This window comes from Ahaetulla prasina, chromosome 6 (genome assembly GCF_028640845.1).
Source record: "Ahaetulla prasina isolate Xishuangbanna chromosome 6, ASM2864084v1, whole genome shotgun sequence".
NCBI lineage: Eukaryota > Metazoa > Chordata > Lepidosauria > Squamata > Colubridae > Ahaetulla > Ahaetulla prasina.
The window spans coordinates 54,769,801-54,796,792 of record NC_080544.1 but is presented as its reverse complement, the minus strand read 5'-3'; the positions used below and the strand labels follow the sequence as shown (position 1 = coordinate 54,796,792).

The window sequence follows — 26,992 nt, the reverse complement described above, 5'->3', positions numbered from 1 at the left end:
TGTTTCTAGAATTATTAAAAATATATATTTAGCAAAAGAGATTAGTGGGGTATTCTGGAACTCAGATGAATAACTGATTGGACTTGTTGGAAATTGACTCTGAGCATAACATTTACCATTCAATGGCAAGGTTCAATTTAAATTATAAACAACATACAGATTTCAGGTAAAGGAACATCTTTTATTTCACTAGAGCTCCTGTACTCTTCAGGTAAGTAAGAAACTGTCCTTTCATTAGTCCCAAAATCCTATTTTGGGATCCAAGACACACCACTATATATGTGATCTTCAGCACCTAAAAGAAAAGTAGGTTATAAATCTACCAGAGAAAAATTGGGGACTTTTAAAAAAAGAATGCTTAAGGCTAAAATTAGAGAAGACATAGGAATTCTTATGGAGTTTTGTTTATTTCTTCTTTTCAGTTATAGCAGAACTTAGAACGTTGTTATTATTTATTTCATGGAGCAATCCTTAGGTTAATAGTTTAACTAAACTATATTTTCTTATACAGATAATTCCTGTTGATTCAGATATGGGTTTTTTTTGGTACTGTCCAGTGCTCCCACCATATTCATTAGATTCCATCTTTAACATGAAGCATGTTAATATTGCACCCAAAGATTAGGAATCTTATTTTCAGGGAGTGGCTTACTTGAAAGATCTCTTTGTGCTGATGGCTTACTTAATTGTAAGCTGATGGCTTATAACTTACTTAATGAAACTTTGCTTTTGAATTTGTAGCTACTTGGAATAAAACAGGAAGGAATTGTAATGACAACACTGAAGCTTGGCATGGTTGATGAAATGGAAACACTGATTTTCTGCTTGCAATATAATACAGTTTACAAGTGAAATATTGTCTTCTTGCATATTACAACCTGGCACCCATGAGGGTGCTGGATTTCTATCATCTTCAACTGACATTACCTATTATGAGAAGATTAGACTATTATCAGGTTAGAAATGGTGGATGTACTTTCTTGAGAAAAAGAAGAGACTAATCATAATCATTAAACAGACAGCTTTGTAAGATTGTTGACTTTTAATTTTAGTTTTAGTTAGAAATGTATTACAAAGATGCAAGAGACAAAAACAGCATATTTTCTGAGGAGAGAACACTGATTATCGCTTGAGTTACCAAGGAGAACACTACATGTATTTCAAAATGTTTTCTATTTTAAGGATTGTTCCTTGTAGTAGTCTGACAGGATATATTTAGCAGCTGCAGAAGTTTTTCTTTTTCACTCCTCCTACGTGGAAAGTTCATACTATTTTATTTTATGCTAGTATGGTTTTAAATCACAGTATAAATTAACAAACTTCATGACAAGATGGCATCCCTCCTCATTTATGGTGTTTTGATGGAAGGAAGATAAGTAACAGAATCTCCCATATGTGAGAAGTAAAGGAGAGCCTGCTGTTTTAATTTTGTTCCCAGTAGTAGGGCGAACTTTGTTCTTTCAGCTCCAACCTTGATGACTGGTTTGATTATAATCTAGGAATTCAATCCTTTGCCTAGGAGTTGTAGCCCTTAATGAAATCTCTAGAAAGGGGAAATGTTTCCTGTAGGAATGAAGAGTAAATAAAATTATTAATACACAGTTGTGATTTATATACAGATTGGTTCCACTGCACATGTGGTAACCCTGAAGGTTTTTCTTGGCTTTAAATACTGTTACTTGATGGATCGTTCAAAAGAATTTCATTTAAATTTATCAGATTTTTAAAAATCCACTGCTTCAAAATATTTAAAAATCCAAATGCATAGAATATATGCATGCATGATAAAGAATACAATAAATGGTCATGCTTTATTAAGTTTACAATGTTACCATTGTTTCATAGCACAAAACATAATATATGTTATATTGTGGTAATTAATGGGCCTCAAGAATTTTAGGTCAAAACTAGCACTAAATAGGAATTTTACTGTGACAGGCCAATAAACTGAGAAAGGTATTTTTGAGATTGATCGGTCTAACCCAACACAGAGAAATGCTCTTTTTCTCTTTGCTATGTCCTCAGTGGCATAATATTTTGTCCCTTTTGCTTATATTTTTAAATTGCTGCTTGCTGTTGTGGTGGACGGATAATTGTGTTTAAAATCTGATTTTATTCTCTTAGTAATGCATATAGATATGTGTATTTAAAGAATAAAATCAGAATATTCCATTTAAAAACCACTTTCCAGATTTCTCCATCATGATTAGAGTATCTGATACATTTGACTGTCAATCTAGCTCTGTGCCGAGATTAAAATAATTCTGACTATTTTTTGAAGTTTCTTTTTGTTTTTGTTTTACTTGTCTTAGCATTCCTTCATCACTTTTCTGACTGCCATTTTTAGAAGTTATTGATTCACAGAAAATTCCTATTGAGCCTGGAATTCTTCATTAATTAAATGTTATGGTTCTCATTAAAAGTTCTTTCAATTGATGATAGAAGGCAGTATTTGCGCTTCAGGAAAATGTGATGATAATTCATAAAAATACATTGTCACATCTTAAAATTATAGGCTTTGAATTTAAAAAACAAAGACATTCTGGGATCAATTTACTTTATAGTTTTTTTAAAGCAGTAAAATACTTTTAATTAATTTTAGTAATTTATAATTGATGCTTGGCAAATTCTACATACTTCAGTTGTTATAAACTATGTTATTATAAAAAGATAAATTCTGAAAACATATTTGGAAACTTGCAGATTGCTTGCAAAGTTTAGTAAATTGTCTTGAACAAAATCATAAGTTTAATTTTTTTTTCATGATTGACCTATCAGCATGAATACATATAGTAGTTAAATGTAAGAAAAGAGCTTAGATAATGAGGGACTTTCTCATTTATTTCTATTCTTTCTTGTTTAATTATTTTAAACACTGTAAACAGCATCTTATTTATAGAATGATTTGGGCAGGACTGCTTCATACTAGAGAATAATGGTGACAAAAGCAATAAGCAAATTGATATTGAGCTGAAGATAAATTGTTAAACTTAGAATTTTGCAGTAAGATATAAAGTTGTAACTATTAAATTACTTAGCATATCATAGTTGGCTATGTTTTTGAATAGGAATCTTATAACTGGGAATGAAAAGCTGCTCAAGATTTATGACAGCCGTCATTCAATTTGGTCTTTCCCAAATTGCTTTGAAAGATGTGAATTATCCACTAATATATCTGCAAGACACTAGTATAAAGAAAGGTGTTAATGAAAATGGGCTTATGAGGTAGACTAGAGATACATAATAATTTCTTTTTCTTGGTTTATCTTTCAGGTCTACGCACAACGAACTAGAAAAGAATCGGTGAGTCATTAATGAACAAACTGAACTGCAAACCTTATTAATATTTTAATTGTTAAAACATATAAATCGTCCTATGATAATTTCAAGCAGTCAATTTAGTGTTTACTAGATAGATGGGCTATGATTATCAACATCCACAAATGGCAACTGACTAGAAAGATGAAAATTCTTGTCCCAAATATCTCCAAGTCAGTTATTAGAAAATATTGTTTTATAAGTTTTGATAGCCTGAAATGCCACATCACGCTACATGATTGTTTAAAATACAGATCTTAAAATGTTGAACTGGTGTCCATCCTCCTTAAAATGCAAAGAAGTGAGCTATTTTTACAGCTAATCTGTATTCAGAGAAAATACTGTTTCTCCTTGTGCAAGCTGAAATCTGATTGAGTCAGTGTCCATACAGAAGGTTGCTAAGGTATCAGATTTCCAAATACTGGTACATATTAGCTAAAGAGCTTGTATGTTTCTTTTTGTATTGCATTCTGTTCTCTTCTCCCTCTCAGACCTGTCATATCTGCCCCAATACAGAAAACTTTCATTGACCAATGGACTCTAGTTTCCTGCTGTTCCTTGTTTTGAGGAACAGTCTTCTGGTAACATGCTTTAGGACGTAGTCTAATCATCCTTGAGCCACACTATCATAACACCTGCTTCACTAATTTTTGTTGCTTCACTAATTCTACCCTATGACTCATCACCTTTGCAACAGAATGGAAATACTATTGGGAGAGCAGGGAGTTAGTTCACACACATATCAGGTTAAAGCGTTGCTTTCAGGATGCTATCATTGTATCAGAATCCTATTTATATAGTTATCTTCGAGACTGGAGAGGAGACAGGTTGGTTGAATCAATAGTCTCAGACTCATTACTGGTTCTATGGAAAAGGAAATGTGTTTCATAGAAGAACAGATTATTTGGAATTTATTTAGAAGAGAAGACTGCAGGATTATCTTGATTAAGCATGGCAGATAAAGCCAGACTGGAACAGGAGAAGTTACATACCTGCATTCAGTCAAAAGGCCAGAATCCCCGCAGGGTTTTTTAGCTCTAGCTTTGTTTTGTTTGTTACTGATTTGCTGTTTGACAAAGAGTGTACTTTGTATATTTCCTGTGTATGTTTACTTCCTTTTTTCAGCTCTGTGGGCTGGGTGAGCTGTTCTTTTAACTCAGCTTTAAGATTATTATTGTTTTAAATTTAGTGTGTGTATAATATTGAGGGAAAACAGGGAATTAAGTTAGTGAGTCTTTGGAGAAGGGCGTTATAGAAATGTAAATAATAAATAAATAAATAAATAAGTGTGATTTTCAGAGAAAACAGGGAATTTTGCGAAAAATTGAGGAAGTTTTGAAATGCAAAACAGCAAAGTTCTTTAGGGCTAAGTAGAAAAGCGGGAGAAAGGAAATTATGGGTCATAAATTACTGATGACAAAAAGTGGGTCTTGGATAGAGAGTAAAAGTGATGATAATGATTATCAGTAAGTAAAAAAAAATCACAAGAAAGATTTGAGTGAATACTTCCATATTTGCACACTGATATGTGAAGAAACTCAGGAAATTTAAACAAGACTTTTTTGAAATTTAAGTGGTATAAGGTATTCATAATAGATATTAGGAAAATATGAGTAGGTAACTTTAGCAAAATGATCTTTAGCAAATGATCTAAGATGCCCATTTCCAACCTAGTGCCCTCTTGACGTGTTGAACTTCACCATATTCATCTACCAACGTTACCATAAGCTAAACTGTAGGTAGAGTGCAGCACAATTCCTATCATGGGGAAGGTATTACTTTGTAAAACATAGCATGGGTGAAAAAAGGGAAGTGGCAGAAATAGCCTATGTGGAGTGCAAGGTTTGTAGTTTAATGAAGGCCTTAATATTTGTGAAGCTGTCATACTAGCACAGCTATAAAGATTAGCATGATACCATTCTGTGTTTTAACTAGAGATGGGAAAAACATTTAAGATCAATACTGATCTTTTTTTTAGAGGAACATCAGTTTTGGTTTTGACTACACTTCCTCCATGTCCCTCAATCAGTAGCTGATTTGAACACTTCTAAGCTATGGTTTGTTGTAACTATTGAACTGTTGAACAAAGCAAAATGGCCTGCTTTCATAATGTTAAATAATCAAAATGAAGGTTATATATATATATTTCTGCTTTGATAGTATTTCTGAGTATAGCGCCAAGGCCCTCTGCAAAATGTTTTCAGTACACTAGGACAAAAAGTGTAATCAAATTAAATACAGATAATACTATTACTCCCAGGTCAATTTTATAATTATTTCACTTTTTCATATCAAAGTTTAGAATTTGATATCAATACTTGGAGGTTTCTCTGAACCATGCTAATTTTTTTTACTACAGCCTTGGAGTGTTAGATTATTTACCTCTTCCATAAATATGATTTACAAAGTCCAATCTAAATCATCCATATTATGGTTTAGCTCACTGGTAAACTCAGACTGACTGGTTCACATATCATACTAAGGTTTAATAGTTTGTTGAGTAAATTATAATGCTGGGTTCCTAACTATCTTCAAAATCAGTCACATAATATTATGGTGTAGGCTGATGAGTCGATTAGCATGTATATGTGGTGGAGCAAGAACAGTTGGAATGTTTTTCTTTGGTGTGGCTCCATTTCTCTTTGCAACCATGTAAATAGGGATAACTCTTCCTAGATCTTTCCAATCCCTTAAGTTGTTTTCTAACAAATAGCTTATTAGCAATAAGTAATATTTTTGTTCTGTCCCCTTTCCCCTCTTTCTGAAGTTTCTTATGGAAATTTGTACCTTTTTTCAGAGAACTCTAATTTGGAATTTCAGCTTCCTAATAATTTATTATTGACTGCAACTGGTCAAAACTGAGTTCAAATGTCCACTCTAAAATTTAGAACAATCTTCCATCATCTCACATTTTATTTTGGTTGAATCTCTCCTTCTTCATGCTCAGTTTACCCAAAGCTTTCAAAATGATATCAACCCATTTGCTGCGTTCTGCCCATTTGGATCGTAAGAGTATTGGCAAAAGTGGTCAATTTACTAATGCCCAAACTTAGAGCAAAGTTTACTGCATATTTTCTCAACCCATCAAACCTTTTAACTCCAAGAATTTTCACTAGTCTATATAAGTGATAGAGCGAGATCAGTTGCTTGGCTGGAAATTCTGGGAGTTGAATCTGATGAAAGATGGTTAAAAAAAATTTGCTACTTTCTAAAAAAGCTTTATTGTTATATATTAAATATTTTTAGATGATACAATAAAATGTTATAGAAACAGGCAAAGAGTTAGCACTTGTGCATTGTTCCTCTGACACTTGTTCCAATGGAATGAGGCATAAACAGTGCTGTATTGAGAGGGAGGTGGCAGGGATTTTTTCCTTTTTTTCTGGGCTCATTCTTCATCCATTTCTGAAAGTAACTTTTTATAGATACTTCAGCTTACAAGCTAAATCATTAACATAATTTCTTGAGAATCTATTGGTACAGATTTACATTTATTTATTTATTTATTATTTCGATTTTTATACCGCCCTTCTCCCGAAGGACTCAGGGCGGTGTACAGCCAAATTATAAAAAACAATACAATATACAGATTAAAACAGAAAGTTAAAATAACATATTCTATAAATGGCCGAAAATTTAAAACCGTCAAATTGAACCCATAAAATTCATAAAATACCCCAATTAAAATTATTTAAAATTCAAAAAGTTTAAAAATTTTTAAAAATTTTGGCCAGTCCCGCTTGGATAAACAAGTGCGTTTTCAATTCACGGCGAAAGGTCCGAAGGTCAGGTAGTTGACGCAAACCAGGGGGAAGTTCGTTCCAGAGGGTAGGTGCTCCAACAGAGAAGGCCCTTCCCCTGGGGGCCGCCAGCCGACATTGCTTGGCGGACGGCACCCTGAGAAGACCCTCTCTGTGTGAGCGTACGGGTCGGTGGGAGGCATAAGGTAACAGCAGGCGGTCCCGTAAGTACCCGGGCCCTAAGCCATGGAGCGCTTTAAAGGTAGTAACCAACATCTTGAAGCGCACCTGAAAGACCACAGGTAGCCAGTGCAGACTGCGCAGGAGCGGTGTTACACGGAGCAACGTGTGACTCCCTCGATCACCCGCGCAGCTGCATTCTGAACTAACTGAAGCCTCCGAGTGCACTTCAAGGGTAGCCCCATATAGAGAGCATTGCAATGGTCATTTAGTGACCATTCAGTTACAACAGCACTGAAAAAAGTGATTTATGACTGTTTATCAAACTTATGACCATTGCTGCATTCTGAGGGTCTCAGGATTAAAATTCAGACGCTTGACAATTGACTCATATTTATGATGATTGTCTTGTCTTGGGGTCATGTGACCATATTTTTAGATGATACAATAAAATGTTATAGAAACAGGCAAAGAGTTAGCACTTGTGCATTGTTCCTCTGACACTTGTTCCAATGGAATGAGGCATAAACAGTGCTGTATTGAGAGGGAGGTGGCAGGGATTTTTTCCTTTTTTTCTGGGCTCATTCTTCATCCATTTCTGAAAGTAACTTTTTATAGATACTTCAGCTTACAAGCTAAATCATTAATAGAATAGAATAGAATTTTATTGGCCAAGTGTGATTGGACACACAAGGAATTTGTCTTGGTGCATATGCTCTCAGTGTACATAAAAGAAAAGATACGTTCATCAAGGTACAACATTTACAACACAATTGATGATCAATATATCAATATAAATCATAAGGATTGCCAGCAACAAGTTATAGTCATACAGTCATAAGTGGAAAGAGATTGGTGATGGGAACTATGAAACGATTAATAGTAGTGCAGATTCAGTAAATAGTCTGACAGTGTTGAGGGAATTATTTGTTTAGCAGTGATGGCCTTCGGAAAAAACTGTTCTTGTGTCTAGTTGTTCTAGTGTGCAGTGCTCTATAGCGTCGTTTTGAGGGTAGGAGTTGAAACAGTTTATGTCCAGGATGCGAGGGATCTGCAAATATTTTCACGGCCCTCTTCTTGATTCGTGCAGTATACAGGTCCTCAATGGAAGGCAAGTTGGTAGCAATTATTTTTCTGCAGTTCTAATTATCCTCTGAAGTCTGTGTTTTCTTGTTGGGTTGCAGAACCGAACCAGATAGTTATAGAGGTGCAAATGACAGACTCAATAATTCCTCTGTAGAATTGGATCAGCAGCTCCTTGGGCAGTTTGAGCTTACTGAGTTGGCGCAGAAAGAACATTCTTTGTTGTCCTTTTTAATGATGTTTTGATGTTAGCTGTCCATTTGAGATCTTGCGATATGATAGAACCCAGAAATTTGAAGGTTTCTACTGTTGATACTGTGTTGTCAAGTATTGTGAGAGGTGGAAGTATGGAAGGGTTTTTCCTAAAGTCTACCACCATTTCTACGGTTTTGAGTGTGTTCAGTTCCAGATTGTTTTGGTTGCACCACAAGGCTAGTCGTTCGACCTCTCGTCTATATGTGGATTCGTCATTGTCTCGAATGAGACCAATCACTGTTGTGTCATCTGCGAACTTCAGTAGCTTAACAAATGGATCATTGGAGATGCAGTCATTGGTATACAGAGAGAAGAGAAGTGGGGAGAGCACACAGCCTTGGGGGGCCCCTGTGCTAATTGTACAGGTATTTGATGTGATCTTGCTTAGCTTCACCTGCTGCTTCCTGTTTGTTAGGAAGCTTGTGATCCACTTACAAGTCTGTAGCTGGTTTAGCTTAGTTAGAAGAATGTCTGGAATGATGGTATTGAATGCTGAACTAAAGTCTACAAAAAGGACCCTTGCATAGGTCTTTGGAGACTCAAGATGTTGTAGGATGTAGTGCAGAGCCATATTAACAGCATCATCTGTTGATCTATTTGCTCGGTATGCAAATTGCAAGGGGTCTAAGAGCGGATTCGTGATGGTTTTCAGGTAGGAAAGCACTAGCCTTTCAAAGGTTTTCATGACTACAGATGTTAGAGCAACTGGTCTGTAGTCATTCAGTTCCTTGATGGTGGGCTTCTTCGGCACAAGGATGATGGTAGGCGTTTGAAGCAAGAAGGAACATAGCACATCTCTAGTGATTTATTGAAAATATGGGTGAAGATGGGGGCCAATTGGTCAGCACAGACTTTTAAGCAAGAAGGAGTTATCTTGTCTGGGCCTGGAGCTTTTCCTGGCTTTTGTCTGTGAAATAGGTCCTGCACTTCCTTTTCTGTGATCACTAGGGATTGTGAACCCAATGAAATGGGGTCAGTTGTAGGAGGCTTGGCTGTTGTTGGTGTGTCTGAGATGGGGGTTGTGGAGATAGGTGGCTGTAGTTTCCTTTCAAACCTGCAGTAAAACTCATTCAGGTCATCTGCCAGTTGTTGATTACCTTCAGCCTGGGAAGGAGGTTTGCCATAGCCGGTGATATTTTTAAGAGTTTTCCACATGTTTGCTGGTTCATTTGCTGAAAATTGATTCTTTAGCTTTTCAGAGTAGCTTCTTTTTGCTGCTCTTATCTCCCTTGTTAACATAATTTCTTGAGAATCTATTGGTACAGATTTACATTTATTTATTTATTTATTATTTCGATTTTTATACCGCCCTTCTCCCGAAGGACTCAGGGCGGTGTACAGCCAAATTATAAAAAAACAATACAATATACAGATTAAAACAGAAAGTTAAAATAACATATTCTATAAATGGCCGAAAATTTAAAACCGTCAAATTGAACCCATAAAATTCATAAAATACCCCAATTAAAATTATTTAAAATTCAAAAAGTTTAAAATTTTTTAAAAATTTTGGCCAGTCCCGCTTGGATAAACAAGTGCGTTTTCAATTCAGTGAAAGGTCCGAAGGTCAGGTAGTTGACGCAAACCAGGGGGAAGTTCGTTCCAGAGGGTAGGTGCTCCAACAGAGAAGGCCCTTCCCCTGGGGGCCGCCAGCCGACATTGCTTGGTGGACGGCACCCTGAGAAGACCCTCTCTGTGTGAGCGTACGGGTCGGTGGGAGGCATAAGGTAACAGCAGGCGGTCCCGTAAGTACCCGGGCCCTAAGCCATGGAGCGCTTTAAAGGTAGTAACCAACACCTTGAAGCGCACCTGAAAGACCACAGGTAGCCAGTGCAGACTGCGCAGGAGCGGTGTTACACGGAGCAACGTGTGACTCCCTCGATCACCCGCGCAGCTGCATTCTGAACTAACTGAAGCCTCCGAGTGCACTTCAAGGGTAGCCCCATATAGAGAGCATTGCAATGGTCATTTAGTGACCATTCAGTTACAACAGCACTGAAAAAAGTGATTTATGACTGTTTATCAAACTTATGACCATTGCTGCATTCTGAGGGTCTCAGGATTAAAATTCAGACGCTTGACAATTGACTCATATTTATGATGATTGTCTTGTCTTGGGGCCATGTGACCATCTTTTGCAAACTTCTGACAAACAAACCCAACAGGGAAGCCAGATTCACTTAGCAGTCGTGTTTCTAATTTAACAACTGCGGTGATTCACAATAACTGTGGCAAGAAAGGTAATAAAATGGGGCAAAATTCACTTAAATGTCTCACTTAGCAACCAAAAATTTTAGGCTCAATTGTGGTCTTAAGTTGTTGGACTATCTGTACAGGTCTTGAGAATGTTATCTGGGCTGAGTTCGATCCTGTGACTCCTGAGGACATGGACAGGTTGTTGGGCAGGTTGAACTCCACCACATGTTTATTGGACCCGTGTCCCTCCTGGATGGTGCTGGCCACCCGGGAGGTTACACGAGGCTGGCTCCAGGAAGTTACCAACGCTTCTTTGTTGGAGGGTGTCTTCCCCGCTGCTTTGAAAGAGGCGGTGGTGAGGCCCCTCCTCAAGAAGCCCTCCCTGGACCCGGCTGTTTTAGCGAACTATCGTCCAGTCTCCAACCTTCGCTTTTAGCGAAGGTTGTTGAAATGTGGTGCCAAATCAGCACCATCAACACCTAGAGGAAACTCTCTATCTGGACGCTCTTGAGTCCGGGTTCAGACGCGGTCACAGCAGCAAGGCGCCTTTGGTCGCGTTGGTGGATGACCTCTGGAGAGCCCGGAACAGGGGTTGTTCCTCTGTCCTGGTTCTATTAGATCTCTCGGCGGCTTTTGATACCATCGACCATGGTATCCTGCTGCGACGGTTGGGGGGATTGGGAGTGGGAGGCACCGTGTATCGGTGGTTCTCCTCCTATCTCTCTGACCGTTCGCAGACGGTGTTGGCAGGGGGGCAGAGGTCAACCCCAAGGCGCCTCACTTGTGGGGTGCCTCAGGGATCTGTCCTCTCGCCTCTCCTGTTCAACATCTATATGAAGCCGCTGGGTGAGGTTATCCGTGGTTTCGGGTGGATTATCATCTGTCGCTGATGACACCCAGCTGTACATTTCCACCCGAACCACCCCAATGAAGCCGTTGAGGTGATGGGCGGTGTCTTGAGGCCGTGCGGGTCTGGATGGGGAGGAACAGGCTCAACCCTTCCAAGACAGAGTGGCTGTGGGGTGCCGGCTTCCGGTACAGTCAGCTTACACCATCGCTGACTGTGGGGAGGAAGTACTGACCCCAGGAGGAGTGCGCAACAGGCGTTCTCCTGGACGACCGGCTGTCCTTAGAGGATCATTTGACAGCCGTCGCCAGGGAGCTTTTTATCAGGTCCATCTGATTCGCCAGTTGCGCCTTCCTTGACCGGGACGCCTTCGCACGGTCACTCACGCCCTCGTCACTTCCGCCTGGACTATTGCAATGCTCTCTACATGGGGCTCCTTGAAGAGCACCGGAGGCTCAGTTAGTCAGAATGCGGCCGCGGGTGATAGAGGGAGCACCGCGTTGCTCCCATATAACACCTATCCTCGCGGCCTGCACTGGCTACCGGTAGTCTTCGGGTGCAATTCAAGGTTTTGGTTACCATCTTTAAAGCGCTCCATGGCTTAGGACCGGGATACCTTCGAGACCGCCTTCTGCCACCGATTGCCTCCCAACGACCTGTGCGCTCCCACAGAGTGGCCCTCCTCAGGGTGCCGTCGACCAAACAATGCAGGTTGGCGACCCCCAGGGGGAGGGCCTTCTCTGTGGCGGCACCAGCCCTGTGGAATGAGCTTCCTCCTGGATTACGACAACTCCCTGACCTCCGGACCTTCAGACGTGAACTAAAGACTCTATTATTTCAGCGTGCAGGACTAGCCTAAGAACAAAATGTTTTAACCAAATTTTAATGGGGGTTTTATTGGTTCTTATTGTTTTAGTGATCAGGCTTTGATAATATTTAGTTTTAACCTGGGTTTTAAATGTTTATTTATTATATTGTTTTATATTGTTTTAATATGCCTGTGAACCGCCCTGAGTCCTATGGGAGATGGTGCGGTATATAAGTTTAATAAATAAATAAATAAATAAATAAATAAATAAATAAATAAATAAATAAATAAATAAATAAATAGTACTGGAGGAATCTATCTTTGGGAAAACAAAAGGATTCTTTCATCAGGTTTTCATTGTTTTCCATCTGTAGTATCTTTATGTCTGCCACTATTTTCAAAATTAACTGGGGGGGGGGAATTGCACAATGCCATTTTGCAGACAATTGCTTATTTGGGATTTTTTGGGTGGGTGGGTGGAACTGTAAGCAGAAATAACTTTTTTAAGAGGCTCATTGTTATCTCCATTATTGACAGAGTCTGTAATGTTCGAATTGTCTATTAAAGTATTAGGTGTCTGATTCAATCTGCTCCTCCCCTTATCTGTAAGTAGTTCCTTGTCTGAAATGATATTCAAATTATATTTTAATTCTTTTAGATCAAAAGGATGTAGTTTTTATAAAATAGGGAACTCAGGTACAGTCTTTTTTAGATTTTTACATTTGTTTACAAATTTTTAGATTTGTAATCTGTAAAAAATCTCCAGACTTGAGCCTTCTTCTGAATTATGCCTTAGCTTTCTTAATTCTTTATTGCAGTGTACAACCCAGACAATTCATTTCTGTTTATTTTGAGAAACTCACTGTACCTTTTCTCCCTCCGTGGTCAAACCTTCAGTTTCTATGTACTTTTCCTTCCAAGCGTGGCTTTTCTCCCCCCATGCATGTAAATATAGCATAGTGCTAATTAATCCAATTTATTATACCTAGGCTGAATAAAAATCTTAATTTTTATATCAAATGCTTATATTAAAAACACACTGAAGGGGTATACATAGTGTAAGTAAACCATTAATATTTCACAAATAAAATTATTACAATATAAAAACATGTAGAAATTTCCTGTAGTCCTTTTTCATGTGATCAAAACACATGTTTCATGTTTACCAATGCCTTCTGATTTCATCATTTGCTTAACCACATGGTTGTCTTATTAAATCAAGGAAAACAGTAATTGTGCTTGACTTTAATCAAAGTTTGCAGCTATTTTCTGTCTTACAAACTCAATGTCTATGTTTGTATCCCTATTGCTTGCTCTTTGTAATTGTCCAGTCTTGTCTGTTCCCTATTGAGGAGATTTTCTCAACTCCTCCTGTTAGTTAGCTGCTCTTACTAATGACATAGATTTTTCCTTTGTTGTTCTTTTTGCTTCTAGTTTTTCTGTTCACATGTTAATCCCTCTTTAGAAATCTACACTCATGGGAGGGACACATTTAAGTATATATATACTCAGTTTAATAAACTGAAACTGAACTTATATCATTCTTGATGCTTAAGGAGAAAGTTATATTTTGCATATCTGGAAAATTTAAATTGTAGATTGAATTTAAAGACATCTGCATACTGCACTATTTACATTTCATGCACTGTGTATTTATGCCTTGCCTTCTGAATAATCTTTAAGACAAATTAGTAGAATAGTTCCTCACGAATAGTTCCTCACGACTCCCAAGATGATTTTGATACCACAGAATCAGCTCATAGCTTGTCATGAAAAATAATACCCTGTTTTCCCCAAAATAAGACATCCCCTGATAATAAGCCCAATCTGGCTTTTGAGTGAATGGCAATAAGGCCAAGTGCTTATTTCAGGGTTCAAAAAAATATATAACAGGGTCTTATTTTGGGGGAAACACGGTATTCATATAATATATAGGAAATAATAATAATAATAATAATAATAATAATAATAATAATAATAATAATAATAATAGCCATTCTTCTAAAGAATTTCATCTTTGAAAACAAGATGCTATTGTTAATATTGATCTTTTAAAACCTATATGATCAAGGCTGTCCTTAAGACCTTGATCAGAAAACCTTTAAATTTTGATTATGAACAGCCATGATGGAATAGTACCAATGTCCTGTTTTGAGCATTTTAACAATGACCAGCCTCTGAGAAGTCCATGAGCAAAATATGTGTAAAAGTGTGCAGTTTTCCAGCAATGGGTCTGAAAGGAATATCCTTGAAGTATAATAGGAATATGTGGAAATCATTTTTCATGCTCTGCAACTTATTCTAAGAATATTACTAACTATAAAGGGCATTATTTCAAAAACATTATTTTATGGTAAAAAGTTGTTAAATTTGCTTTACTTACATCCTTGTAGGCCTTCAGCCATTATACAGTATATTACAGTGATTCAGTGGAGAAAAAGTCCATGTTGCTATGAGGGGATTTAAAGAATACCAAGCCAAATTATTATACTGATCTTCACTAACTAAATATTCATAAACCAAATCTTCATAAATGTGTGTCTCTATGAAGTACTAGAGAAAATAATTTTTCTTCATTTGTTCATATAACATGTACATATGTTGGTATAGTCATTATTGGATAAAGCATTGGTAGTAGTTGACATAATACTAAAATATAGTTTAACATGGCTGGAACAGACTATAGAAATAACCACTTATATTTCTCTAGCACAGTCATAACGCTGAAAGCAGTTCTCTTTGAATAATTAAAGTGAGTGGCATTTTTTTCCCAAGATTTATGTGACTGCTTTAGAAGACTGTTCCCAATTGTCTACATGCCTGAAGAACATCTCTTTTTAATGTTTTGCAGAGCCCTATTAATTTAGCATTATATTTGTATACTGTTCTGTGATAAATCATCTGTGATTAATAGAAACAAACTAGTTTTAGAAACATGTTTTGAAATTGGGTGAGGTTCTCTAATATATGCTTAAGGTACTATTTAGACTGACATGAATTCTCTTATGTTAGAGGAGAAAAATGGTATTTGTGTCAGAACAAGTTGTCAACAGTTTTTTTAAAAAATGCTATCCAGTTAATTGAGACATCTTTAATTAAATAATACATGAATTGTTTTCATCCAGGTATTATTCAGTCAATGACCAAAATCATGGAAATAAAGTTTCCAAAATCATGGAAGTAGAGTTTTTTGAAATTGATTATTTACTGTAGCGTTGTTCATTAATATTAGTGTTTTACCAAAGATTGAATAACAAAATTACGTGGTTCTTTTAATCTTTTGTGCTGTGCCACAACCCTTTCACATTCCAGTAACTCTTCTTTGGCTTAAAAGCATAAACTTTATTTGAGATATAAGTTTATTGCTTTCAAGAAAATTTTCTCGATGCCTTTTTAATTGCTGTTGTACTGTTCATTCATTATCTACCATTCATTCATGATCAGATAATTTTAATCATCTTCTACCTCAGTTCCTTTTTTATGATTTCATCACAAAAAAACCCCCTCTAATTATTTGAATCAAACTAAATATGATAGTTTCCATACTAAAAATTAAGCTTCTCTAATGAGGTTTGAAAGTCATTTTTAAGGAAATTGAATAAAAATATTTAAGGATATAGGATTGAAGTGTTTATAGAAAGATAAGTTATTAATCAAATTATGATGGTGATGTGATACGGACAAATGTACACAAATAACAAGGCAATTTATTTCTTGAATTAGTGTAGCTTTTATTTAACACTGTGCATTTAAAAAAAAAATCTAGTTAAAAATTAGGTCTCCAGAATTCACTGCGTCTCCCTCTTTGTGTTTAGGACTTATTATCATCCATTATTTAAATAATTCATGTTTTTTTTCCTGAGAAATCAGGTTTTAGGTTGTCTTCTGTTAAATATCTATGTTTCAATCAACTTATTTTTCTGCTTAAACTCTCAGATTGTGAAAATCTAGCCATAGTGTTAATACATCTAGATCAGTGGTTCCCAACATGGGGCCCATGCCCCATAGGGGAGCAATTTGATTTTTAATGGGGGTGATTTGAACCTTGTTTAAACCAAGTTAATGGGCTTTTTTGCTTCCTCCATGTGAGTAGAGTTCACTTTTTGAGTAAAGTAAGAATTATATGTCATGTGGGGTGGGCATCAGGATTTTAGAAATGCTTAGGTGGGGCATGGCCAAGAAAAGGTTGAGAACCACTGATCTAGATTGAGAAAATAATTATTTTGGATATAATGTCCCATGATTAGATTTTCTTCTCAGTTCTTTGTCCCTCATCTGTTCCAACCCTCCAGAGAACATTTGGAAAATGGAGAATGCAGAGAACTATGTCAAAAGTTTAACATGTCATTATGAAACAGTTTGTAATGCTGTAATTTTTTTAAAAAAGGAGGCGAGATTGAGGTGTAATCCCCCAAGATGAAGTGCATCTGTAACCATTGTATTCACCATGGAGAATCTGTGCATGTTCAATGATGTTTGAAATAAATCTTGTAATTGCTTTGCATCTACTTAAAACTTGTATAGCAAGTCTTAAAGCATGTATTAGTGTGCATGTTTTTGCATTCAAATGTCATCTTCAAAATGTTGACAATGCATTTTTTATTCTTTTTCCTCACAAGTTGAATTTTGTCATTGCCCATGGCAAGGTAAAGAGTGCAGTGAGCCAGCCATTTGGTAACAGGGAATTATAGATTAATAGTAAGGCCTTAATATTCAGGAGGGTTTTACTTTCATCCTGCAGAAGTTCAGTGCCTCAAGCAATATGAATATACTGTATTCTCCCATTCAGAAATATCCAGGGCAACTTATTTGCAACTTTAAGGAGGCTACATTCTGCACTTGTATTTGATTTTTTTTAACACAGTCAAATGATGCTGAATATAAGCCTTATTGTTAGGACATCTGTAAATTAACCATATTTTGTCAGCAGAATGATGGGGCTAAAAGATTAGCTCTTTTCCTGGTGAAAAGGGAGAACGAGAAAAAACATCCTTCTCATCCCTTGGAGGAAACTCCTTCTGTCTTTGACTTTCTCTTATCTAGACATTCAGTGGTTTCCAGTCAATTCCAATTTCCAAAGGTGAATTATAAAAACAAAGAAGAAGAAAAAAATAAGGAAAAAAAACCTTGGCATTTTTCTGGAACTTTCTATCTATGGGAGATTGAAGATTCTTGGGTGACTTTGCCAGGTCCTTCTCTTGGACAAATTTACATCCTACCCCCAAACTTCTTGACTGCCATCAATGAAAGATCTTGGATTTTACAGGTAGCAACCAAGTCCTAAATGCAGCCTTTTGTTGCTAACTACAGTAGCTTTTAATAAATACAGGATAAATTTTTTTTTTAAAAAAAATCCTTGTATGGTTCTTACCAAGTTTTAGCCTCAACCTATCTGGAGAGCCTTACATTGAGAAAAGCTTGTCTCTGGTTGCCTTTCTCCTTTCAGCCAAGGGCAATTCTTACTAAGATTCTAACTTGGAAATCCTACACAATGTAACAGATTTCTTTTACGAAATGCTATAAAAGTGACAAAACCTTGCCAAATAGGATTTGTGAGTGCATTAAATTTCCTTTATTGAATGTAACACTGGATAATATAAAATATTTGTATACATTTTGTTTGTTTTATAAGCTCATGCTATTGGTTGATGTGTATTTGCTAAGGCCTGGAAATATTTTAAGACCTGGAAATATTTGGGGAGACTGTAAACTGAAACTATATGAATGCTAAATTTCATGCCACTTTTGTATTTTTATGTTTGGATCTTTCCTTTCATACTTAAGTATCTGTACATTTCTACCATCTCTCCAAAGCTTAAGCATAGTGTATAAGGATGTTTTGCTGAGGTGGTAGTGAATCAAGAGTGTAAATTCTTGAAGATACAGTCCTGTTACTTTTGTTCACAAAAGGAAAAGGTTTTAATAGAAGCTATTTTGAGTCTGTCTAAGGAAGGAAATGGAGGAAATCAAAACTATTCTTGAGAAAGATTATCTATAAAAGCTTGTTATGTTATTAGAGCTTTCTCTCCTGTTGATTCAGAATGTATTCTGATAGCTTATTCAATCTGGATTTTTGTTTCTTTGAGATATTTTTCTTACCTCTTTTAGTAAAAGTGGTTTCTTCAAGTAGAAATTTTTAGGCAGATTCTACCTAATTCTTTTGAATTAGATAGAGTCTGGTGAGACATAACTGAAATAAGAAAGTTAAATAGTGTTGGATCTGGTTATTTCTTTGATAGGACTTCACCAGAAAATATAAAAGGTGCAAAACAATCCAGAAGGTAATGGAAATATAATTTCCAAACAACTAAATTGTGTTCTTTAAACACTAGGATTTGAACTTCATTTGGAAAAGGCTTTATCTTCTGTTTCTAACGTTCATGGTTGTAACAGTTTTATGTGGTTTTCATGTTGTTTTAATTCTTGATTGAGAACTGGTTATATAAATGTTTTAAACAAAATAATGCTACAAAATGTATCTTATATATAAGAAATCCAAAGTGTGTCTAGAGCTTCTGAAAAACTTTTTAAAAACACTTTGTAAATATACAGATGTGAGTAAGTACCTTCCTCCTTAGAAGGTACTGAGGCAGGCAGATGACTTTCCCAAAGATGCTTTTTCAGGAGGCAAAGGGACTTTCTCAGATTTTTTTTCTTTGAAGACGTTTCACTTCTCATACAACAAACTTGTTCAGCTCTGACAGGATAGTGGGCAATGGAAGGACTATTTTGTCACAGGTGAAGAAGCTTCTTGGATGAGAAGTGAAACGTCTTCAAAGAAAAAACAAGAAAGTTCAGTTGCCTCCTGAAAAAGCATCTTTGGGACAACCATGACCTGGATGATTGAGAATCTCTGTAGACTTTTAGGCAGATGACTTCTTCAGTGCTTGACAGACGTGTGGGAGAAGTAGTTGGGTTCCAAATCATACTGAGCTTTATGTATCATAAGAAGGATTTTTGGAAGAATATCTAGATGTGGGCAGCCAAACATCATATAGTATATTCTTTATAATTGGCCTCGATCAGTACTTTGTCAAAAACATTGTAACCTATCTGAAATTATAGATATTTTAAAAGTGTTGTTATGTAAAAAACCCTGTAATAATCCAAGTGAAATATAACTTCATTCATCACAAAAAATACTTTTTAAGATGAAGTCCGGTATTAAATTTGATAAGCTTATATTGTAAGATGTAGTCCTGAAAGTCAAGTCTGGCAAAGCTAGGAATGGTTCATCCATTATAACTCAGCAAAATACTCCTGACCAGAGTTGAATTATAAGTGGGAGAACTTAATATGAATTGGGTGTACTCATAGAGTAATTTTGCCTTCCATCAGAAAGTTAGACCAGGAAGAAAACATTGCAAATGAAATTTATCATGTAACCTTTGGCCAGTCATTACCTTTCACCCTCGTATGTTTTTCAAACTTATTTTAAAGCTTAAACAAGTGGAAATCAGAGATAAAACCTTAATTGATTTAGGAAAAAAAGTGGAACATAAACAGTGTGTGTCTGAAAAGTAGGCAAATAAAATACATACATATGATAAACATTATATCACATATGGCCACTCATTTGAAGAAGCAAAACCAAAACCACTATAAAACCAATACAAACAAAAATATATCACAACCCTTCTTCTCTACTGCAGCTGACACGACCATCTTCAGTGTTCAGCCTGGGGAACAATCATCTCTTTGTAACCTTCTGGAAGGATGGTAGCATGCTCCTTTTATCTCAAGGGGAAGGGGTTCTACACGGCAGGGGCTTCATTGGAAAATGTGTACTTCCTAAGTCTCACTAGATGAGAGCATTGGAAGGGACCTGTGCATATCTAGTCTACTTGATGTGGTATAATGGGCAAATGTCCTCAGTCCCACAAGTAACCTATGCTATATAGCAGGGGTCTCCAACCTTGGTCCCTTTAAGACTTGTGGACTTCAACTCCCAGAGTTCCCCAGCAAAGCTGGCTGAGGAACTCTGAGAGTTGAAGTCCACAAGTCTTAAAGGGACCAAGGTTGGAGACCCCTGCTATATAGGGCTTTAAAACAGTAGTGAAATGCAACTGGTTCTATCCGGCTTGGGTGAATCAGTAGTGCCAGCAGTGAGAGGCTCCGCCCACTCGCCCGGTTGTCATCATGTCCCGTTTTAGACACTGCGCATGCGTAGAAGGTCCTGCGCATGTGCAGAGGTGTCACACATATGCTCCCATTTGCGAACCGGTAGCAAAGGTAAGTGGATTTCACCTCTGCTTTAAAGGTAATAACTTTATGCAACCTGGAAAAGAAGCCGGGAGCCAATGCAGCTTGCTGAACAGAGGTATAACATGGGCAAACTAAATTGTAACTTTTGGATGGTGTTCACGGGCAACGACATATAGTTAACATTGCAAAATGCCAGGTTTGCATAAGGCAGTAAACCACAATGTGGTTTACAACAAGTCACATTATATTCGGTTTGTTTAGCATGTTGTGTAAACCCAGTCCCTCTGGTTATTCTGTTAGCCATTGACATTGTGACTTAATAATGTACAAACCTATTCCATATTTGTAAAAGTGAATTGCTGGGAAACAATTGCATAGAATCAAAACCTAATGAAATAATCCTACTCTAAAGAAGTTTTTGTGAAAACTGCTGGCTGCATTCTGGCTAAACGATGAGAAAGTCCAAAACACTGTTCTCGGGAAATGATTGCAAACATGAAGCCCTTCCCAAGGCAAACAACTTTGTTCCCTTAAAGCAGATCTAAAGAACAATTTGTCCCTTAGGATGTTCTGGGTCACAAGACCCTTTTAGGAATTGTATAGCAGATCTGTTCCCTCGTTGACCTGTTCTTAACTTTTGTTAGCTGAAAGAATCATGATATCAGTTTGCATAAATAACCATATCAGTTGAAACTAAACTAAAAAGTGTAATTTTAATGAATTAGATCCCTCCCCCATGCTTCTCAGCAAAAAGCCTTAAAGTTAGTGGGGGCAGGGAGAGAGATAAAGTTTGAGCCAAAAATAGACATCTGTAAAAGAACATGTTGATGGAAATTTATGGCAAATTCAGTGGATTTTTAAAATCTTCGTTTATAGGCTATGTTGTATTTAAAAAGAAAAAGTCCCCTTGTAGTCTAACTAGTCAATTTTAAGTAAGACTTTTTATTGTATATCTTTTTAAAGGAAAAAAAAAACACTTTGTTAATAGCAATGCTACTGCACTATCCAAAAATGTCTTTCCAAACTTTAGAACTCCATATATTAGATAGGCAAAGAATTCAGAAAAAAATCATATATGTTGTACATCTATGTAAAAAGAAGTTATTTTGCCACATACAGATTTTATCACTACTGCACTGGAACCCTGGAAAACCTTTTCCTATATAAAAAAGAATAATCTGGTCCTTTTTATAAGACAAGGTTATATTAGTTGTTGTCATCCATTAAGTCAACTTTCATAATCTACATTGCAGTAACCCATAAAAGAGAGCAGTCACTTCATAGAAATATATCTGAGGTACATGCAGCTTTAATAAGTGAGTCAAGCTATATAGTATAAGTAGGCTTATGCGTATACCACTACAATGCACTAAAGTGGAAGCATCTTGCTATCTCAGCCAGCTATCTGAAGCGGTGTCTCCTACGTGGGACATATTTCTGTGAAACATTAAGAACATAGCATGTGTAGAAATACATGTTCAGGGAATTGGTTGAGAAATGTACATATATCTGTTCTCCAACACTTTTTGCAAACCCCATTAATTATTCTAGTTTTGTTCCCTACACTGTGCACCAAGATTTTTTTTTTTTTAATTTGTCTTCCCATTTCTTGAGCGGTCTTTCCTTCCTTGCTTTGGCATAAAGTTGCCAAAAAGCTCCAAACAGTAAGCATTAATTATGCTTGGCTAGCTGGCTCAGTGAGCTTGTTGATCAGAGCAGTTCGGCGGTTCGAATCCTGTTGTGTCTTGTCCGCTCTCACCGCAGCCGGGGTCTGCTTATCTGCTCCCGAACACGGAGGAATGTATGCCTCCCGGCCCCAGTTCTGGCTCCATGCCCAGACAAGCTGCAGAGGAGGGGGCACCTCCCGTTCCCAGCCCTGGCTCCATGCCCAAGCAGGCTGCAGAGGAGGGAGCATCCCCCGGCCCCAGCCCTGGCTCCATGCCCAGGCAAACGGAGCAGCTAGACCCCTCCCCCTCCTCCACAGCATGTGAGCCTGAGGAAAGTTTACTTCCAACAACAGGTGATTGGAGTGACCCTCGCATCAGAAGATTGGATAGGCGGAGGCAACAGAAGGAAGGGAGGGGCAGGCCTTAATGAGTACTGAGTCATGGAGCCACACCCCATGGCCTATATATAGGATCTGCTTTCTGGCAGTCTCTGAGTCAGGCAAAGTCGAACTTATCTTGCTGAAGTCACTTACTGGTGTCCTGTCTGCTCTGAGGACTTTGCTAGGACTTTGGGCAGAGCTGCAGAGGCAAGCCTGATTCGGATTTCCCTGACCCGGCCGTCAGCGGAGGAGTGGGACACGACAAATCCCTAGTATAGGTCTCCTGTGCGAGCAGGGGGTGGACTAGATGACCTCTAAGGTCTCTTCCAACTCTGTCACTGTTAAGTCTCAGGTCTATTATTGACCTTGCTAAACGTGAATTCAGATCATGGTATCATTCAAGCCAGTTTGGTGTGGTTAAGGTACCAGGCTAGAACCCGGGAGACTATTGTCTCTAGTTCTGCTTTAGGCACAAAGCCAGCTGGATGACCTTGGGCCAGTCACTTGTTCTCAGTTCTAGGAAGCAGGCAGTGGCAAACTACTTCTAGAAAACCTTGCCAAGAGAACTGCAGGGGCTTGTCCAGACAGTTGCCAGGAGTTAAGACTGATTCAAAGGAACCACATTTCTGAAAGAATGCAAAAAATTGGCAGATGCCCCAACTCTTTCACTGTGCATAGCTCAGTTTGCAGCACTCATGACATTCTACAGCAAGAAAATACAGGCTCCCTCCATCCCCAGCAGTTCTCTGGCTTTCCATTTCTAGTTTTTATTACTTAGCAAAATCTTTTTGTCCTTTTTCTGCTAGAGAGCAGTTTGCCCAATAGGAAACAGCATTAAAGCAGCAGCAGCAGCCAGTGAAAGGATGGTTGTGGGGGAGGGTGAAGTTGTCTTTTGGGTTAGAGAAGCAAACCTTATTTAACTCATACACAATGGCTTTAGAAGATAAACATATTGTGAAAGGGAGCCCCCAGTTATGTTTTTGCAATCTCTGAAAACGTGCAGATTTTAAGCAGACGATGTTATTCATATAGTCTCAAAATATTCTCTTGAATTGACTTGGCTGCTTAGCTTACAGCAGCTGTAAGTTCTTTTAAAAGTACTTTCCTACCCTATGCATTTATGTGTGTGTGTGAAATTTAACTAGCCATTTGTAAAGTTTACTATTTCTTGAAAATGTTTTTGTATGGGGACAGGAAGGGAGCTGATTTTGTTATGCAATGGCTCTACAATATTTTTCTCTCTCTCTTTTCTCTCTGTATGTAAATAAAAATGCATTGTTTCTTGTTTAAGGACTGATTTGAACCGAAAAGGTTGTTTCCCCCAATTTCTTTATAAGGATAAGATCTTTCTGCAGTATTCAACCACAACCACATAGTACTATTGTGAATGTTATATTTCTGCTCGAAAATCAAAATGGCATTGCAAATTCTGTGTGGCTGGTCTAGATTCTATAGAGAATATTGAGGAAAAATCAGAATCGGGTTGAATACATGGCTTTTATTTTTATATTTTTTTGATATTTAGATCTTTGCAATAAATATTAGGATTAATATACTGTCTTGAAACTTTATATTGACTGATATACGTGCAAGTGATCCTTATTCAAATCTCTTGTTTTTAAATGTACAGTACAGTGATTAGATAAGACTGCATATAGGAATATTTAAATTAATAGGTTTTGTAAAGTAGATTAGCTAATAGCAAAAACAAAGCATGTAAACTTACTTGGAATTTTCTCTGAATTTTAAAAGAAGAGGCTAGTTGATTTAAAGCCTTCTCTCTCCATCTCTTTTGATTCACTAATAATTATCAAATGTATATAAAAAGCCAGGATAAAAGTCTAATAATAATAATTACAAAATACAAAGACCTGCAAATAGAAATAGAATGATTGTGGTAAAATAAATCAAAGGTAGTACCAATAGTAATAGGTGCCTTGGGTGCAATCCCAAAACCACTGGAGCACTATTGGCATCAACAAATTCACCATCAGTCAATTGCAAAAGGCAGTTTTATTTGAAACAGCCTAACATCCTGTGACAATACCTGTAACACCATCAAGCATCCACATCTGCCTATCCCAAGTCCTTGGGAAAGACTCGATAAGTATACAAAAATGCCAAATCTAGTATGAAAATCTGGCTGACAATGTGACGAACAATAATACACATCCTGCAATCAAACAACATCTGCCTATCTCAGGTACTTGGGAAGGATTTGCTAGGTGGATTAAAATGCCAAATCCTTTCTAAACATCTGGCTAACTCTGCGGCGAAACATAATAATAATAATAATAATGGCAAAACAGGACGTGGAATGCCAAATATCTCAGATTCTACCTTTTAGGAATTGAAATTAGTACACTTCTGCAAAAAAAAAAAAAAAGGGTTTTGCCACTTTTCAGCAGAATGCACATGAAGTTCTGATTAAATACACCAGGGGTTAAATACTTTACATCAGTTACCACTTTGGATCAATTTTTTGAAATCTCTAATTTGATATGCTTTCAATATACAAAATGATTTACACATATAATTTGCATCCATGCAAGATTACCTTTACTGTTCCTTAGATAGCGAGTGTTCTGGCATATTAGATGCATCTGGATTCATGTATATGTACCTAGCAAATTTCAAATATTAAGTCTGCTTAGTTTCCATTCCAAACTCAGACCAGTCTAATCACACACACACACACACACACACGTGTGTGTATACTTTTTGTTACAGCATTACTGGGAAAGATACTATTCTATGACATACAATTCTTAAAACTACAACTATCGGATAAAACACCATGGAAATGGTTTCACACAGCAATAACTATAAATGGAACATTCATAATGTGACATTTGCCTTATGGAACCATCAGTATAAGGATATTTCCTTAACCACTTATCTGGAGAACCGTAATGCATGTTACAATCATTATAAAGGCATGAGAAATACCTGATATCTTTGCATCAACAGCAGTCACCAATGGGAATTTAGGGGGCCATAAAGAGGGAGACAATTCATTTTATGATTGGTTCTTGTAAATTACAGCTGCTTATGAAGTTGCTACCATAAAGAAACATTTAGACCGGCAGTCCTAATGTAGAAATTGGTTGCAATTTGTATCCAGTAATATTTTGTTCTAAATACTTTCAGAGGAATCACTGAATTTCCCTTATATTTTATTCTGAATCTTTATCAGATCTACACAACATTAATAAACCATTGGTTTGGGCAGAATTGCTGTCTTCAGTAATGCCTCAAAGAAGAAGCTGCATCTTGCTGTAAGCACACAAGCTACAGTAGGAGACTGAAGCAATGCAGTAAGTGTTCATAAAAATAGGCTTTCTCCCAGAGCATTATATAATCAGAGGGAGTGATGTCACTTGTAACTGTGGAGAGTATCTCTGAAATTGCAGGTTTCTGCAGACAGGCAACTGCTTGCCAAATGTGAACGGGAGGCTTCTCTGAATTTGTGATAAACTGCAGTGTGGAGTTTTATGCTTTAAAGGAAGACTGGCAGAGAGAACAATGCCTTTTCAACACACAAGCACACACATGACCTCTTTGTACAAGGAAAATTTAAAAAGGGCATCCGTGTTAATTTAACCGAGGATTTTGCTGGCAGTAGATTTTCTTTAATCTTCCTATCAAGATGAATCTCACAAAATTATTTGTTTTGTACAATTAATAAAATCAAATAGCTAGTTTTCCTTGCTATATAGTGATCCCGTTATGCTGTCTTATATCCCTCATTTCAAATGGATCTTTTAATTAAATCTTTCTTCTTATGCAAGAAGGTTTTTGTGGTTCCTAGAAATATCCTACATGGAAATATAGACATTACTGATTCCAGATTCTGTGACTTTACATTTGGAGTTGAATTTGACCCATGATGTAGAAGTCATATAATTTGTTATCACAATACAGTTTAATCATTATTGAGGAATGTGAAGTGCTTCCTCTTAAAAAGGGAAGGGCAATCTGGCCTGTTGATCTGAAGGAAATTGTGATCAGTGTGATCAGAAGATCAATGACAAACGGATCACTGAAGGAAATGAGAACCCTGTTGCTTCTCATTAAGAGATTTAGGAAAGGAGAGGAAATAAGTTTACTTTATCTTCCCATAGAAGGTGAATAGGAAGAAGAAGGCCTCATCACTTCACCTTTCCTCTCAACAAACCTGCTTAGAGAGGCTTAGAGGGAGATCATAGAATTATAAAGATGGAAGGGAACTCAGAGGTCATCTAATCCAATCTCTTCAGTGTATGATCTACTAAAGCATTTTAAACAGGTTGATTGTTCAGATAAACTGAAGG

The 26,992-nt window shown here is 37.0% G+C and overlaps 1 protein-coding gene across 3 annotated transcripts in view; it reads left to right on the top strand.

Moving 5' to 3' along the window:
- Positions 1-26,992, top strand: part of MXI1 (MAX interactor 1, dimerization protein) — a 75,248-nt gene that overhangs the window by 23,534 nt on the left and 24,722 nt on the right. For all 3 annotated transcript variants that reach the window (XM_058187171.1, XM_058187170.1, XM_058187172.1), the window contains exon 3: positions 3,274-3,303. In XM_058187171.1, coding sequence (XP_058043154.1) covers positions 3,274-3,303 — 30 coding nt within the window. The remainder of the gene's footprint in view (positions 1-3,273; positions 3,304-26,992) is intronic.